This window comes from Pleurodeles waltl, chromosome 3_1, assembly GCF_031143425.1.
Source record: "Pleurodeles waltl isolate 20211129_DDA chromosome 3_1, aPleWal1.hap1.20221129, whole genome shotgun sequence".
Classification (NCBI taxonomy): domain Eukaryota; kingdom Metazoa; phylum Chordata; class Amphibia; order Caudata; family Salamandridae; genus Pleurodeles; species Pleurodeles waltl.
The window spans coordinates 599554425-599571780 of NC_090440.1; the positions used below are offsets into that span (position 1 = coordinate 599554425).

At 48.6% G+C, this 17356-nt stretch overlaps 1 protein-coding gene across 6 annotated transcripts in view; it reads right to left on the reverse strand.

Annotated features, from left to right (window-relative positions):
- PPP6R3 (protein phosphatase 6 regulatory subunit 3) overlaps window positions 1-17356 on the reverse strand; it is a 1278047-nt gene that overhangs the window by 420582 nt on the left and 840109 nt on the right. For 3 of the 6 annotated variants that reach the window (XM_069223035.1, XM_069223033.1, XM_069223036.1), the window contains one exon: window positions 14664-14761. In XM_069223035.1, coding sequence (XP_069079136.1) covers window positions 14664-14761 — 98 coding nt within the window. The remainder of the gene's footprint in view (window positions 1-14663; window positions 14762-17356) is intronic. The other 3 variants (XM_069223039.1, XM_069223038.1, XM_069223037.1) reach the window with 2 other exon arrangements.

Genomic DNA, 17356 nt, shown 5'->3' on the forward strand with positions numbered 1-17356 from the left:
TGGAACCCCAATACCCTGGGTACCTAAGTACCATATACAAGGGAATTATATGGGTGTACCAGTGAGCCAATGAGAATTGGTAAATTTAGTCACTAGCCTGCAGTGAAAAATGTAGAAAGCAGAGAGAGCATAAACACTGAGGTTCTGGTTAGCAGAGCCTCAGTGATACAGTTAAGCACCACACAGGGAACACGGGGGTCCTGCCTAGCAGGATCCCAGTGACACAAGGGCTACAAAAAACACATACATACAGTGAAAATGGGGGTAACATGCCAGGCAAGATGGTACTTTCCTACAGTCCCACTTCCCCCGAGCACTCTCGAGAGCCAGAGACAAAAGCATGTACTGGGCAGGGGTGTTATCACCTCACCCAAGGAGAATTAATATTTTAGTATGGGAAGCTTCAAAGGCCTGGCCGCCTTTCTAATGCGAACCAGGCCTCTCCAGATGGTGGAGATGAGCGAACCCCCTGCCCGGACACCACTTTCGGCAGCAGCACAGGCAAGAAAATTGGGCAGATTAGGAGGTGTGCCCACCTCATGCCAGTTCCATCCCATCGAAAGCTGAATGAGCTGAAGTTGAAACCAATTTTCAAATTCCTCCATCTGGTCTGGAAGGAATTAGGCCACTAGGGTCAGGGTTATGCGCACTTCCCAGCAGAAATGGTCACAGAAAGAGCATAGTCACCCTAAAGGCGGACAGTCCATTGGCTACTGCCTGGATTTCCCTGAAACTTCCCTAAATTGATTTAGGTGGCACCACTGAACCCTAGACCTCAGATCCTGACAACATAAGAAGCAAAGGACAGAAGAAAAAACAGTTACACCTGCAGAAGAGGAAAAGAAGCAGCAGCTGAAGTCGAACCAGCCCCACCGGCCTGCCTACTGACCCCGACTGACTATGCCCATAAAAGACGACTCATCCTGCAGCTGAGCCTCAAACCCAGGAGGACAGTGTTGCAACAAAGTCTCAAAAAATGACTCTGCAGCGTCGGGAACAGCAAAGACCCAACACCCGAAGTGGCCTTTGCACCAGACATCCACGACCCAAGGTTAAGCCAACCAATGGTGCCAGCAAGGTTCCCCAGCTGTCTGGAGTTCGAGTCCAGTGCGGTCTTACCAATCTTGGAACACTACCACAAGCCACCTGCAGCCTCTGCACGTAAGCCCCCCCTCTCCTGCAGCCATGTGGTGAGAGAAATCGAGACCCCTCCAGCAACCACTGCACCAGTCGCCCCTGACCCCATCTGAGCTAGGTCACTGGTGTAGGAGGCTGACTCAGTATACGGTGTACACCTATAGGTGAGGCACCCTGTACTGAATCCAGGAAACCCTTAGCGATAGTGTAGGCGGTTCTAGATAACCAGAGCTCTCATAAGGGAAACTGGAGAGCAGCTAAGGCTTACTCCGGAAGGTGTAAAATGGTTGCACATAGCAAAGAACCACACCAGTGTTAGAAACATAGGTTGAATTACTGCAACACACACTAATACGGGAGGGGCAAACCACTTACTAAAAAAAAAAAAACTTTACAATATGGAATGCGAAAATCACTCCTAACCCACACTACCACCCAAGGACTCTTAGGACTGAAGAAGTACTGAAACCATAAAAGTAAGAAAAAAGTGCCCCTTTTGGCATGGTTATCCCTCCCTCCCACCTTTTGCCTGATACTAATGAGTGTGCTGGGATTCTTCTAACCAGGAGTGAGAAAGTAGCCTCTTTCTAGCCTTGTTACCCCCACTTTTGGCCTGTTTGTGAGTGTATGTTAGGTTGTTTTCACTGTCTCACTGGGATCCTGCCAGCCAGGGCCCAGTGCTCATAGTGAAAACCCTATGTTTTCAGTATGGTTGTTATGTGTCACTGGGACCCTGCTAGTCAGGACCCCAGTGCTCATAAGTTTGTGACCTATATGTATGTGTTCCCTGTGTGATGCCTAACTGTCTCACTGAGGCTCTGCTAACCAGAACCTCAGTGGTTATGCTCTCTCTGTACAAAATGTCACTAACAGGCTAGTGACCAATTTCACCAATTCATATTGGCATACTGGAACACCCTTATAATTCCCTAGTATATGGTACTAAGGTACCCAGGGTATTGGGGTTCCAGGAACTACCTATGGGCTGCAGCATTTCTTTTGCCACCCATAGGGAGCTCTGACAATTCTTACACAGACCTGCCACTGCAGCTTGAGTGAAAGAACGTCCACGTTATTTCACAGCCATTTAAGGTGCCCCCACATTGTTCAGAGCAAATTCCCCAGACTTTGAGAGTGCGGGGACACCATTACACATGTGCACTATACATAGGTCACTACATATGTATAGCGTCACAATGGTAACTCTGAACATGGCCATGTAACATGTCTAAGATCATGGAATTGTCACCCCAATGCCATTCTGGCATTGGGGAGACAATTCCATGATCCCCCGAGTCTCTAGCACAGATCAGGGTACTGCCAAACTGCCTTTCCCGGGATTTCACTGCAGCTGCTGCTGCCAACCCCTCAGACAGGTTTCTGCCCTCCTGGGGTCCAGCCTGACTTGGCCCAGGAAGGCAGAACAAAGGACTTCCTCAGAGAGAGGGTGTTACACCCTCTCCCTTTGGAAAAAGGTGTCATGGCTGGGGAGGAGTAGCCTCCCCCAGCCTCTGGAAATGCTTTGATGGGCACAGATGGTGCCCATCTCTGCATAAGCCAGTCTACACCGGTTCAGGGATCCCCCAGCCCTGCTCTGGCGCGAAACTGGACAAAGGAAAGGGGAGTGACCACTCCCCTGACCTGCACCTCCCCTGGGAGGTGCCCAGAGCTCCTCCAGTGTGCTCCAGACCTCTGCCATCTTGGAAACAGAGGTGCTGCTGGCACACTGGACTGCTCTGAGTGGCCAGGGCCAGCAGGTGACGTCAGAGACTCCTTCTGATAGGCTCTTACCTGTGTTGCTAGCCTATCCTCCTTCGTAAGTAGCCAAACCTCCTTTTCTGGCTATTTAGGGTCTCTGCTTTGGGGAATTCTTTAGATAACGAATGCAAGAGCTCAGAGTTCCTCTGCATCTCTCTCTTCACCTTCTGCCAAGGAATCGACCGCTGACTGCTCTGGACACCTCCAAAACCGCAACAAAGTAGCAAAGACGACTACTGCAACCTTGTATCGCTGATCCAGCCACCTTCTCGACTGCTTTCCTGGTGGTGCATGCTGTGGGGGTAGTCTGCCTCCTCTCTGCACTAGAAGCTCTGAAGAAATCTCCCGTGGGTCGACGGAATCTTCCCCCTGCAACCGCAGGCACCAAAAGACTGCATCACCGGTCCTCTGAGTCCCCTCTCAGCACGACGAGCGTGGTCCCTGGAACTCAGCAACTCTGTCCAAGTGACTCTCACAGTCCAGTGACCCTTCAGTCCAAGTTTGGTGGAGGTAAGTCCTTGCCTCCCCACACTAGACTGCATTGCTGGGTACCGCGTGATTTGCAGCTGCTCCGGCTCCTGTGCACTCTTCCAGGATTTCCTTTGTGCACAGCCAAGCCTGGGTCCCAGACACTCTAACCTGCAGTGCACGACCTCCTGAGTTGTCCTACGGCGTCGTGGGACCTTCTTTTGTGACTTTGGGTGAGCTCCAGTTCACTCCACTTCGTAGTGCCTGTTCTGGCACTTCTGTGGGTGCTACTTGCTTCTGAGTGGGCTCTTTGTCTTGCTGGACGCCCCCTCTGTCTCCTCACGCAATTGGCGACATCATAGTCCCTCCTGGGCCACAGCAGCATCCAAAAACCCTAACCGCGGCCCTTGCAGCTAGCAAGGCTTGTTTGCAGTCTTTCTGCACGGAAACACCTCTGCAAGCTTCTTCACGACGTGGGACATCCATTTTCCAAAGGAGAAGTTCCTAGTCCTCTTCGTTCTTGCAGAATCCACAGCTTCTACCATCTGGTGGCAGCTTCTTTGCACCCAAAGCTGGCATTTCCTGGGCATCTGCCCACTCCCGACTTGATCGTGACTCTTGGACTTGGTCCCCTTGTTCCACAGGTACTCTTGTCCGGAAATCCATCGTTGTTGCATTGCTGGTGTTGGTCTTCCTTGCAGAATTCCCCTATCACGACTTCTGTGCTCTTTGGGGAACTTAGGTGCACTTTGCACCTACTTTTCAGGGTCTTGGGGTGGGCTATTTTTCTAACCCTCACTGTTTTCTTACAGTCCCAGCGACCCTCTACAAGCTCACATAGGTTTGGGGTCCATTCGTGGTTCGCATTCCACTTCTAGAGTATATGGTTTGTGTTGCCCCTATACCTATGTGCTCTCATTGCAATCTATTGTGACTGTACATTGCTTGCATTGATTTCTATTGCTATTACTGCATATTTTTGGTATTGTGTACATATATCCTGTGTATATTTGCTATCCTCATACTGAGGGTACTCACTGAGATACTTTTGGCATATTGTCATAAAAATAAAGTACCTTTATTTTTAGTATATCTGTGTATTGTGTTTTCTAATGATATTGTGCATATGACACCAGTGGTGTAGTAGGAGATTCACACGTATCCTAGTTCAGCCTAAGCTGCTCTGCTAAGCTACCATTTTCTATCAGCCTAAGCTGCTAGACACCCTATACACTAATAAGGGATAACTGGGCCTGGTGCAAGGTGTAAGTACCCCTTGGTACTCACTACAAACCAGGCCAGCCTCCTACACCAGGCCCCAACATGTGTTCTTTCTCTGAACTGTACCATTGCTTCCACACTTGGCACACAGTTAAGTCCATTGTAAAAGGTATTAGTGGTGCTATGTCCCTTGTCAAAAGGTATTAGTGGTACCAAGGACCCTGTGGCCAGTGAGGATCCCTAAGGGCTGCAGCATGCATGATGCCACCTTAAGGGACCCCTCACCAAACGCATGCACACTGCCATTGCAGATTGTGTGTGTTGGTGGGGAGAAAGAGGTGAAGTCGACATGGCATCCCTCTGAGTGCCATGTCCACAAACTACTGTCTGTGGCATACGTAAGTCACCCCTCTATCAGGCCTTACAGCCCCAAGGCAGGGTACAGTATACCACAGGTGAGGACATATCTGCATGAGCAATATGTATTAACAGTGTCTAAGTCCATTCTTAAGCAAATGGACTGGTAGTCTGTCATTATGAACTCCACAACTCCATGATGGCTTCACTGAATGCTGGGATGTTTGGTGTAAAACTTCTCAGCTCAATAAACCCACACTGATGCCAGTTTTGTATTTATTGCAAAATGCACACAGAGGGCATCTTAGAGATGCCCCCTGAAATTCACCCAACTCGCCAGTGTGTGGCTGACCGGTCTGTTCCCTGCCACCACCAGACAAGTTTCTGACCCCATGGGGTGGACCTTTGTGCGCTCAAGGGTTGGTAACAAAGCCTACTCTTGGTGGAGGTGATTTACAAGCCCCCCCCCAAACTAACCCCTCCCCCCCTAGGAACAGCAACACTTTGCGGTGAGCCTCAAATGCTCCTGCCAGTTATTCTGCTGCCTCAGGGCACTCCAGCTAGTGGAGATGCCCGCGCCCGTCCCCCAGGAAAGGCCCCACTTTTGGCAGCAGCTCTGGTGGGAAAATTAGCAAACACTAGGAGTGTCTTTCCTTGCTTTGAGCATCCATAGGGTTCTCAGAGCTGAGGTGAACCCCCTCCTGGCAGAATCATCCATCTTGTTTTGGAGGTAGGTAGCCAATAGGGTTAGGAATGTGTCCCCCTCCCCAAAAGGAGTGTGTACAGGAAGGGTGTCGCTACCTTCAGGGTCAGAAGCCATTGACTGACCTCTGACCCTTGTGACACCCCTAAAGCTAGTATTTAGGGGCACCCCTGAACTTTGCTCTGTAGATTCCTGGTGACTTAAAGAAGTACTGAAGAGTTGCACCAGCAGCGAAGACTCCAGACAACTGACTTGGCTCCAGCCTTACCACCCCTGTCTGCAGCTTCAAGAATCCTGCCACAAAAGACGACTCATCTTGCAGGACCTGTGACCTCTACAAACCCCCAGGTGACTGCCTCCTACCCAAGGACCAAGATCGCCAGAGGACAGCGGCCCTGAACATAATGAAACCTCCAAGAAGGACTCCAGATCCTCCCGGATCCACAAGTCCTGTCCACTCTGCCCCTGATGCCAACAGCCCGAATTCAGAGAGCCCACCGGACTAGAAAAGTTCCCCAGGTGATTCAGACCTCTAGTCCATCCTGGGTTGACCCCTCCTGACCAACATGACGCCTACAGCCTAAATCCAGAGACCCTGTTGACCTGGGCCGGCTCCAGTGGAGATCTTCTGACCCCTAAAGGGAGCCCTGCACCCGCAGCCCCCTGGCCTTGAGGAACCCAACAAGTGTCCAGCAACATCCTGTGGGCGCTCTACTTACCTGTTCATTCATTGGTCTTCATCAGCCTAGACCAAGCGTGCAATCTTTGTTGCCCCATCAGGGTTCCGCCATTGAAAAGCCTTGGGCGCCCAATGCTGTGTTTGCACCCTACACCAAGCCATCCCTGTGCCTTAGAGGATGTGTGTTTGGTGCCGACCTGTGGCCCTCCGGATATCGATCTAAATCCCCCAGGTCTGTGCCCTGAAGTCACGGTTACTTACCTGCAAGCTGTTTCTTTCCAAGCACCCATCTCCACTGGATTCCATTGGGCATTCGACACCAACCAGGAGCTCTGCACCCAACCAGCCCTGTGTTGCTGGTGGTGCACTCTTGGTGTCTCCTGACACTTTGCCTTGTGGACACCTTAACCCTCAAAGACAGGAAATTTAAGTCAAGTACTTACAGACAAACTGTGTTGTTACTTTTCGTCTCCTAGGACTGCATTGCTTTCTATAAAAATAAGTGTCTACTTTTGAAATTGAAAAGTATTACCTGTAAATTCTAAACAGTGATACATTCTTGAAACTGTACTTGCCTGCAAGAAAGATCCGTTTGGCTCTTAAAATAAAGTAACAAAGTATATTTTTGATAAACATTGGCCTGAAGTTAGTCACTGACTGTACAACAAATGCTTAGCACTACCCTCTGATAAGCCTAACTGCTCAGCCACACTATCACAAAAGACAGCATGAGTATTATCTACTTTAGCCTCTGTAAAGCCTCTGGGGATCCACTGGTCTGTGCACACTATACCTTACTTTGCTATAGTATATACAGAGCCAGCTTCCTACAGGTAGGATTCCCCAAGTTGCCCGTGTGCAGATTTGTATCCCAGGGTAAGTGTCCATAGGATAACAGGGAAGTCAAGGTTGGAGTTTGTGTTTTAGGTCCCTTCCCAGAGGACCCTGAGGGAGGGTGGATAGTGCCCCCACCTGTGGATACTCAGAACAGTGGAGTACCTACACCAGGGAGGCCATGTGCATGGGTGTGAAGTTGTTTCTGAACCTCCTGTTGAAGTCAATGGGGACCTCTGTTGTCCAGATCCTGTATGACCCGTAGACAAGGTCAGTGAAACTAAGACACGGATTTCTGAAGATCACGTAAGGAAAGAGGGGACAGAGTCTGAACCACCTGGAGGTGGATAGTCGGTGCAGGAGGGCAATGCCCACCCTTCTCAGATTCTTTCCTGTTGGATGGTGGACGAAGAGGTGGAGCTGAGGAGTCCAGGTGATGCATGAAAATCCCAGGAGTTGTCCACAAGCTGTCCCACGCCGGTCGAACTGCAGATGGGTCCGTGGTCAGCAGGACCACAAACAAGCCTTGGCAAATGTAGGGAAGTGTTGCGGAGTTTGCCAGATTTGTGGGGACCAGTAAGGTCCAGGTGACCCAACTTTGGCAGGTAGATCAGGGCCAGCCCTCGGAACACAGAAGAGCCAGAAGGAATCAATAGAGCCCCCAGCAGGACCCTGCGGCAGCAGGCACAGGGAGTTGCACAGAGACCTCAACAGCACAGCAAAGAGGGATGCCCACATTGTAGGAAAGTAGCCTCTTTTTAGCATGGTTACCCCACTTTTTGCCTGATGTCATGTGTTCACCGGGATCCTGCTAACCAGGACCACAGTGACTCTGCTCTCTGCCTCTAAATGTGGTTGCTGTTACTTCACACACCCCGCATTTGGCATACTGGTGCCCCCATATAAGTGCCTAGCATATGGTACCCAGGGCATTGGGGCACCAGGGGTTCCCCATGGGCTGCAGAATATATTGTGCCACCCATGGGAGCCCATGTAAACTGTTTGCAGGCCTGCCATTGCAGCCTGCGTGAATAGATGCATGCATCGTTTCACTTCAGGTCACTACATCAGGCCAATGTAAGTCACCCCTACGGTAGGCCCTTCTAGCCAAGAAGGCAGAGTGCAGGTACCTGTGTGCGAGGGCATCCCTGCGTGAGCAGTGCTGCCCCTACGAACTCCAGCTCCATTATCTAGGACTTCTTGAGTGCAGGAAGCCATTTTATCTATGTACTGGATATGGGTCACTACCTATGTCCAGCTAAATAATGGTAACTCCAAATCCAGGCATGTTTGGTATCAAACATGTCTGAATGATACCCCAATACTGTTGCCAGTATTGGTTGTATGATTCCATGCACTCTGGGGGCGCCTTACAAGACCCCCAGCTTTGCCCCTACCAGTTAGCAGGGTTTTCTGGGCAGCCCAAGCTGCTGCCATCCTACAGACAGGCTTCTGCCCTCCGGCTGCTTGACCAGCTAAAGCCCAGGAAGGCAGAACAAAGGATTCCCTTTGGAAATAGGTGGTACCTGGCTTTAGAGTTGAAGTCTCACCCAAGCCACTGGTACGCTTTGAAGAGCACATTTTGTGCCCCCACACCCCCCCCCCCCTGCATAAACCAGTCTGCACATGTTCAGGGACCTCCAATCCCTGCGCTGGCCACGAAACTGGACAATAGAAAAGGGAGTAACCACTCCCCTGTCCATCACCAACCCAGGGGTGGTGCCCAGAGCTCTTCCAGGTGGCCACTTGATTCTGCCATCTTGAATCCAAGGTGGGCAGAGGCCTCTGGGAGCATCTGAGGAGCCAGGTCAGGCAGGTGACGTCACAACCACCTCCTGATAGGTGGTCACCTTGCTAGTTGACCAATCCCCCTTCCAGGACTATTTAGGGTCTCCCTCTTGGGTGGGTCCGCAGATTCGACATGCAAGATTCCAGCAGGACTCCTCGGCAACGTTTACTTCAACTTCTGGCCACTGGAACCGCAACTGGACTTCACAGGAACCTGAAATCTGTAACTGCAAGATTTCCCTGGCTGTGGATCCTGAGGGAGACGAGTCTTCAGCCTGCACAAGAAGCAAGTAGGAATCTCCTCTGGAATAAAGGAGTCACTCCCCTGCATCCATAAGCACAACTGCAACCACGACTGGCTGCGTGGATCTCCTCTCCTCCAGAGCGGTGTGGATCCTGCATCCTGGGTGGTGGTCTGAAGTGGTCCCCTTGGTCCTCTCTAACAGCTGTCCAACTTGGAAGACAGTAAGACTTGCGTCTCCATACAGGACGGTAACAATGTGACCCTTGTAGCTACCAAGGCTTGTTGGCATCTCCTCCAAGGGATGTTCAGGCTCCATGTAGTCCGAAGCCCCCTGCACTCTTCCCTGCAACGCCCCACCCTTTGCGTGCTTCTCCAGCAACATGAGTCCTTTCTAGGTGTGCTGCGTGGGCCTCTCGGTGACTCCTGTGCTTGCTGTCTGTGGGGGCTGCTCCCTCTTCCTGTGACTCCTCACTGCTAAGGGTCACCCGGGACTCCAATCTGAGGGTTGAGTCCAGCTGTACCATGCTGATCCCCGGCAGCCCCATATTTATTTTCTAATGACATTTGCATAGGCTTGTTGGGGGTTTTTCCACACCACTGACTGACCCAAATACTTCTTCCAGCGTGGTACGTCGCCTGCATCACTCCAGGAACTCTTCAGCTTCTCCATTGCTGCACTGCTGACTGTTTTCATCCACTGCCGACCTGGTCCTGCATCCACAGATGGATGGGTAGTGGCTCCTGCCACCACCAGACACTCCAACGTGAACTGGACTTGGTCCCCTTCTTTTCTAGGTCTTCCTTTTCCAGGATCCACCTTTGGTTTCTTGCAGTCTTGTCTGGTTCTTGCAATATCCTTCTCTGAATTCCTTTTGGTGGTTTTGGGGAGAACCAGGTACTTACATCTCTTTTCCTGGTCGCTGGGGGACACTCTGGTACTAACCTTTTGGGTTTCCCAGTTCCTCCAGCTCCACTCTTCCGATTCCACTTCCTTGGGTGGGCGTGGGGGCTGACCTTTGCATTTCACTTTCTTAGTATATGGTTTGGTCCCCCAGGTTTTTCAGTATTCATGCTTTCACTGTTTTCTGTTGCATTTTATGCTAATTCCTGACTTCTAATGTACATATAAGAGTGTGTTTACTTACCTGCAATTGGGGACTTGTCCATTTAGTATTGGTATTTTTGTTACCATAATAAAGTACCTTTATTTATGAAACACTGTGTGGTTCTTTCATGTGTGTAAGTAATGTGTGACTACAGTGGTGTTGCATAAACTTTGCATGTCTCCTAGATAAGTCTTGGCTGCTCATCCACAGCTACCTCTAGAGAGCATGGCTTCTTAGACACTTACTACACCTCACTAATAGGGGATACCTGGAACTGGTATAATGTGATAATACCATAAGTACTCACCACACACCAGGCCAGCTGCCTACACAAGTCGCAGGAGTTGCAAAGAATACGTCGTTCTTAGAGCTGGGGAGTGCTGAAGGCTGGGGCTTCTTGGAGCTAGGAGGTCGTTGGACTGAAAAGCCAGCAAACCTTGGCAACGACAAGCAGACATGGTGCACAGGGGTTCCAGCCAAGCAGCTCCAGTGAGGGACCACAGACTTCCCAGTTGCAAGGAAGATCGGTTAGCCCTCTGGAGAACTATGACCTGTGTTGTAGAGCCTCAAAGTGTTCGTGGATCAGCAGGACCCGTAAGCCATCCATCGTCATTGAGGTGCCCGAGGATGCAGGGGAGTGACTCATTCACTGCAATTGAGATTCTTTCTTGCTTTCGTAGGTGCAGGCAGAGTCCCTGTGACTCTGGAGGATACACGGGTTTGCAAAACTTTTTGCAGAACATGGAAACAAAATTGCAGTAGGAGCCCTCCTACTTGTTGCAGTCTTGTTCTTCGTTCCGTCAAAGAGCATCAGCGGTTCCGGTGTCCAGATTGCAGATGTGTCTTGCAGAGAAGACTTGCGGATGGTTCATGAGGTCTTGCAGACAAATCTATGGTCTCACCCTCATGGAACCCTTTAGAAACCCAGAAAGGGGAGTAGACACTTACTGCAGGGACCCATCAGAAAGGGTCAGGGACGTCAACCAGCTGGACTACCCAGTCACATGATCCAAGGGGCCTCTGCTAATCTTATTTCCAAAATGGCAGAATCAAGTGACCACCTGGCAGAGCACTGTGCGCCTCCCTGGGGGAGAAGTTGGACAGGGAGTGGTCACTCCCCTGTCAATTGTGTGGCTTCGCGCCGGAGCAGGAACCAGGGGTTCCAGCACTAGAGCAAACTGGTATATGCAAGGAGGGCAACAAATGTGCCCTTCAAAGCAGCCTGGTGGCGCTCAGAGGCACCCCCACCCCAGCAGCACCTATTTCTAAAGAGGAGGTGGCCACTGTAGGAGGCTGGCTTAATTTTTTGTGTACACCTATGGTGTGGCACCATATACTGAATCCAGACAACCCTTTGTGATAGTGTTTAGGTGTCCAGATAGCAAAAGCTCTCTAGGGGTAGCTGCGGTGAGCAGCTAAAGCTTAACAAGGAGTGCAAAGCACATGCAGTACCACAATCCTCAGTCAGTAACTGTTTCAAAGAAGCAAACACACCAGGTGTTGCAAAAATAAGTGCTCTTTATTAAAACACTAAGACTACACTAACATTGGTATATTGCCACTTGGAGATATCAACACAAAGTATACACTTAGCAACAAGCAGGAAAAGCATTGAAATACATGAGACACTATGGGGAGGGGGGCAAACCATATACTAAAAGTTGTAGAAGAATTCAGGTGCCCAACCAAGGTAAGCGTGTTAGAATCCCAGGGGCTGGTAGTGTAGGCACTTACCAGAAGTACTAGACATCTCAGAGGCGCCTGCGTGCAGAGCTGTTACCAATCCAGGTGTCCCAGAGGTTAACACAGGACTATTGCGGTTGGCACAAAGAAGGCTGAAGAGTGCCCCATCTGTGGATACTCAGAAGACCTGAGTATCTACACCGGGGAGCCCAGCTGCATAGGGGTGAAGCGGTGTAGGAAATCCCCATTGAAGTCAAAGGAAGCATCAATTGTCCAGCTGCTGTTGCGACCGGTGGACCAGGTTGGTGGAATCCAAAAGGTAGATTCTGGACATTAAGAACCTGAAAAAGATGGGGACAGGACCCAGACCACTCAGATGTTCAAGCAGTGCAGGTAGGCAATGCCCACTCTCTTGGAGGTAAAGCTCTGGCAGGACGGTGAAGGGAGAAGTACAGCTGCCCAGTACAGGGGGATGCAGGAGATCCTTGGAGTCTCCCATGAGCTGTCCTACATTGGTTTTCGGACTTCAGGCGGGTCAGTGGCCAGCAGGACCATCAACAAGCCTTGGCAAATGGAAATAGCTAATGCAAAGAAGAGTGCAGATTTTTGAAGACCAGCAAGGTCCTAGTGACTCGACCCTTGAAGGTGAGTCAAGGCAGGCCTTCCGCAGGAGTGAAAGCCTGCTGGAATCAGAGGATCCCCCACAAATGATCCACTGGCAGCAGGCAAAGAGTCGCAGAGAGGCCTCAGCAGCACAACAAAACAGAAGCCCCACATCACAGGAGCTGTAGAGTGGGAGCTGATCTTGGAATTGCAGAGTGCTGGAGGCTGGGGATTCTTGGAGCTAGAAGATCTCTTGGAGGAAAAGCAAACAAGCCTTGAAAATAGCGACAGTGGTGCTGCCTCGGGGTTCCATTCCAGTGGCTGCAGCAAGGGTCCACAGTCTTCAGAGTTGTTCACAAGACAAGTTGGATCGGGGACTGTAGGAAGGTACCATCTTTCTAGCATAGTGCCCCCACTTTTTGACTGATGTCAGTGTGTTTTAGACTGTAGTTCACTGGGATCCTGGTAACCAGGACCCCAATGACTGTGCCCTCTCCTCTAAATTTGGTAGCTGGTAACTTTTTACACCCACAGCTGGCATACTAGTGGCGCCATGTATGTCCCTACTTAGGTACCCAGGGCAAAGGTGCGCCAGGGGTCCCCCATGGGCTGCAGCATGTATTGTGCCACCCACGGGAGTCCATGCAAGCTATGTCTGCAGGCCTGCCATTGCAGCCGGTGTGAAATGGTGCATGCAGCCTTTCACCAACAAACCTAGGCACTACATTTAGACATTGCAAGTCACCCCTCTTGTAGGCCCTTAAGCTCCAGGGCAGGGTGCATGTCTCTAAGTTTGAGGGTACTCCTGCATGAGCAGGGTGCCTCTAAAAACCCCAGGCCAATTCCTGGACTCTAAGTGTGGGAAAGCCATCTTAAGATGTGTAGTGGACACTGGTCAACACGACTGGTACAACTACAACATGGCTTCTCCAAACTTAGTCATTTTTGGTATCAAACATGTTGAAATCATGCAACTACACTGATGCTAGCTGCATGATGTAATTTACTCTGGGGGTTCCTCAGAGGATCCCCAGTTTTGCCTGTGCAGCCTTATTGGGTCTAGCTGCCAGCCAATGCTGCTGCTGACCCCAGACACTAATCCCAGGGTAGTACAGTCTAAACATACTGACACCAGGCAAAAAGTGGGGGCAACTATGCCAGAAAGGTGCTACTTTTCTACAAGTATAACGCAATGTTACACACATTTCTCTTAATTTTTTATTCAATACGAAATGTATTACTTTTTTTTTTTTTCAGCTAGTGTTAAATTTGTTATAAAAAATTAAAGGACAGAGCATCCTTATGTACTGCAATTCTCAAGATTATGTGTAATTAAAATGCTCTTATAATCGGTCGGGCTTTATTAATGTAATAAAGACCTAATTTTGCTCCAGGATACACCATGCATTCAAACTGCAAAAGCATGTAGGCAATACAGTCTTAAATAAACTTTAGTGGTAATTTTAACAAAACTTTTTTAATTTTCATATTGTAATCTGTTAAACGGCCTATTACCATGGAGCCCTTAACTGAATAAATCTGCTTGTCGGGGGCTAGAACGTGGTCTCTCAATGCATGTTCATTATTCGTGCAGTTTGATTTCTCACGGGTATGCGACAAGACCATGAAGATGATCACAGATGCAGTCTTCTGTATTTATGTTATTGATTATACAGATGTTACTGACACAGAACTGTTCTTTTATGGAACGCCCACTGTTACTAATCCATTATTTTTAGAGAGGGATACAAAAATACAATACCATTTTGCAGCAAAATGCTCAATTGCTATGAATGCTGACATTTTCTTTGGCAAGTATTTTGCCCCAAATGGCTGCCTGGAGTAATGATTTTATCTAAGTTAAACTGGGTATTTCATTGGCAAAAAGGTGCATTGCTTAAACAACAAAGAAAGTTAATTCTGTATTACACATACATTTTAATATTTTAGTAGTTAGTATGGTAGAAAGAGCCAGTTTTGCACTGGTGAACATGCACGCAGCATTAGCAAAAAATCAGTTATTAGAACACATCAAGCAGAGAAACCCCCAAAGCGGTATTATCAATATGAAATGATACTCACTTGCCAATGTCATCTTGATCAGCAAACTTCTCATCGTTGAAGCCAAACTGGTCAATAAAATTGGACGTCATTTGTTGCATCTGATAATCAGAAAAGGCCTGGCAACCCCAGGACCAACGACAGTGATATAATATTGATTCTAATTCCAGCCTACTAAAAAGTGCAATTTGTCCATGTTGCCTCCTGTGGTCTGTCGCAATACAGAATCCAAAAGCTCTGGGATTCGAGCCTAACAGTAGCAACTCATATTAACAAAAGGCCTCAGGATGCAAATGGACAAACCACAAAAACAGTTTGCAGTTTAAAGACAAAGTTAGTTTCTATCACACAGCCAGCTATTGTTTCAAGCATAATCTGAAGTTTTTTAATTCCAATTATTTTAATCGAGAAGTTATCATGTGCAATGGTTTTAAAACTAAACATAACTGACAGCGCAAAACCAGAAAATACTAGGCACAATAGTAAAAGCAAATTTAAATCACATTTTAATCTGGAGAAACGGACTTATCAGTGTTGCCCCGTAACTGTGTGTTACACTTGTTTTATATTAATTATAATGTACAGTCATTTTAAAAATATTTGTTTTGCTGTGTAAGGTTTACCAACTGAATGTCTCACGGCTCTGAAAGTACTTCCTTTTGTGCATTTCTCTATTGTTCCTGATAGATGGAGCAAACATCAGGAGAACAATGAGGGATCAAGTTAATACAATATAAACAATTCAAACCAGTACTTCTTGGGGAAAGAAGTAATCTAAATACACCATTTTATGGCAGAATAGTTTTATGGCTTGAACAAGACCAAGGTGATGCCTTACCAATCTTTGCAAGAAACTTGTTGTCTAAAACGTATACGTTGGTGCACGACAGATAGAGAAGATACGGTAAACAGTACAGCCACAATGGAAAAGGTTACTTTCTCTGTAAGCACCTATTTGTGGTATGCAGTGCTGTAGCTTCACATTCTGTGCACACTCCTGCCAACTACTGTTGGGCCAGATGAGTGCAAGTTGCTTTTCTTCGAATAAGTCTTTCGAATCCTACTGGGTACCTGGTCTAACCCAGCACACGGGCTCCTGTGAACAGGAAAAGTGCCATTGCCCTGCTCTGGATGACCCAAGTTTCCTTACGTAACAACCCACCCCTGAGAGCTTGGTTATCCAGGCCTCCACCTCCCGTGGCATGGTTCCCTTCTACCTCCCTGGATATGGAATCCAAGAGGCAGGACACTTGTCAAGATGTTTTCTTACGCCAGCCTCGCATTGCAGTCCGTGAACACTGCACGTCTCTTGGGACGTTATTCCCACATGCTGTGGGATACGGTTGCACATGTGCTGCCACAAGTCCCGGAGGAGGCCCAGCCCGTACTTTACAAAGAAGTTGCTGATGGTAGGGACACAGCAAAGTTCACGATCCGATGTGGACTGGACATGAACGACTCACTAGGCAGAGCGGTTGCTTCAGCAGTGGCTTAGAGGCACCATGCCTGGTTGCAGATGTCTGACGTTTCGGGGGGGAAGTCCAAGCCAATCTTATGGACATGCCCTTTAATAGCACCTATCTCCTTGGAGTTCACCAAGGTGATGGACGCAATTCATCTGCACAGATTAGGGGTTTCAGTCTTCCCCTATCTCAATAACTGGCTGTTAAAGGTAGGGGTCACCAGAGGCTGTCTGGCACACTCCTGGCACATGGTTAATGTGCTTGTAAAAGCTATCCATGGTACCAAGGGCCCTGTGGCCAGGGAAGGTCCCCAAGGGCTGCAGCATGTATTATGCCACCCTGGGGGACTCCTCACCAAGCCCATGCACACCGCCACAGTGTCTTGTGTGTGTTAGTGAGGAGAATAAGGCAGTCGACATGGCACCCCTATCAGGATGCCATGCCCACAAGCCACTGCCTCTGGCATAGGTAAGTCGCCCCCCTAGCAGGACTTAAAACCCCATGGCTCCATGATAGCTTCACTGAATGATGGGAAGTTTGGTATCAAACGTCACAGCTCAATAAACCCCCACCAATGCCAGTATTTTTTTTTTTTTAAATGCACACAGAGGGAATCGTCGAGATACCCTTAAAATTCACCCTGTATGAAGCTGGCTGTGTATACACTATATCAAAATGAGACAGTGTGCACAGAGTCCAGGGGTTCCCCAGAGGTTTAACAGAGGCTAAAGTAAATAATACTAATACTCTCTTTTGTGGTAGTGTGGTCAAAAAGTTACGCTTATCAAAGGGCAGTCCAAAGCACCTGTTGTACACACACACACACACACACACAAGCAATAAATGAAGCACACACTCAATGACTAACTGTAGGCCAATGGTTTTTATACAGCAAAAATATATTTTGTTATTTTATAACCACAAGATTCAGATTGCAGATAAGTACATTTGCAAGTAATAATAAAACATATGCATCAATACCACTTCGTTTCAATTTGGCAAGTTAAATCGTTTTCAAGAAAAAAGCAAATATCTGTTTTAAAAGTTGACAGTGACATTTTCAAAGACAGTTCTGGGGAGGGAAGAAAGTTGGCACAGTTTTGAGGTAAGTACAAGACTTACAGTTCCAGTCTCCGGCAGTTAGGATGTTCTCAAGTTGGGGTTCAAGTTAATTCCAAACACCCGCCACCAGCAAAACGAGGCCAGCCAGATGCAGAGGTCAAAGATTAGGTAGGATTCAATTTTCCTATA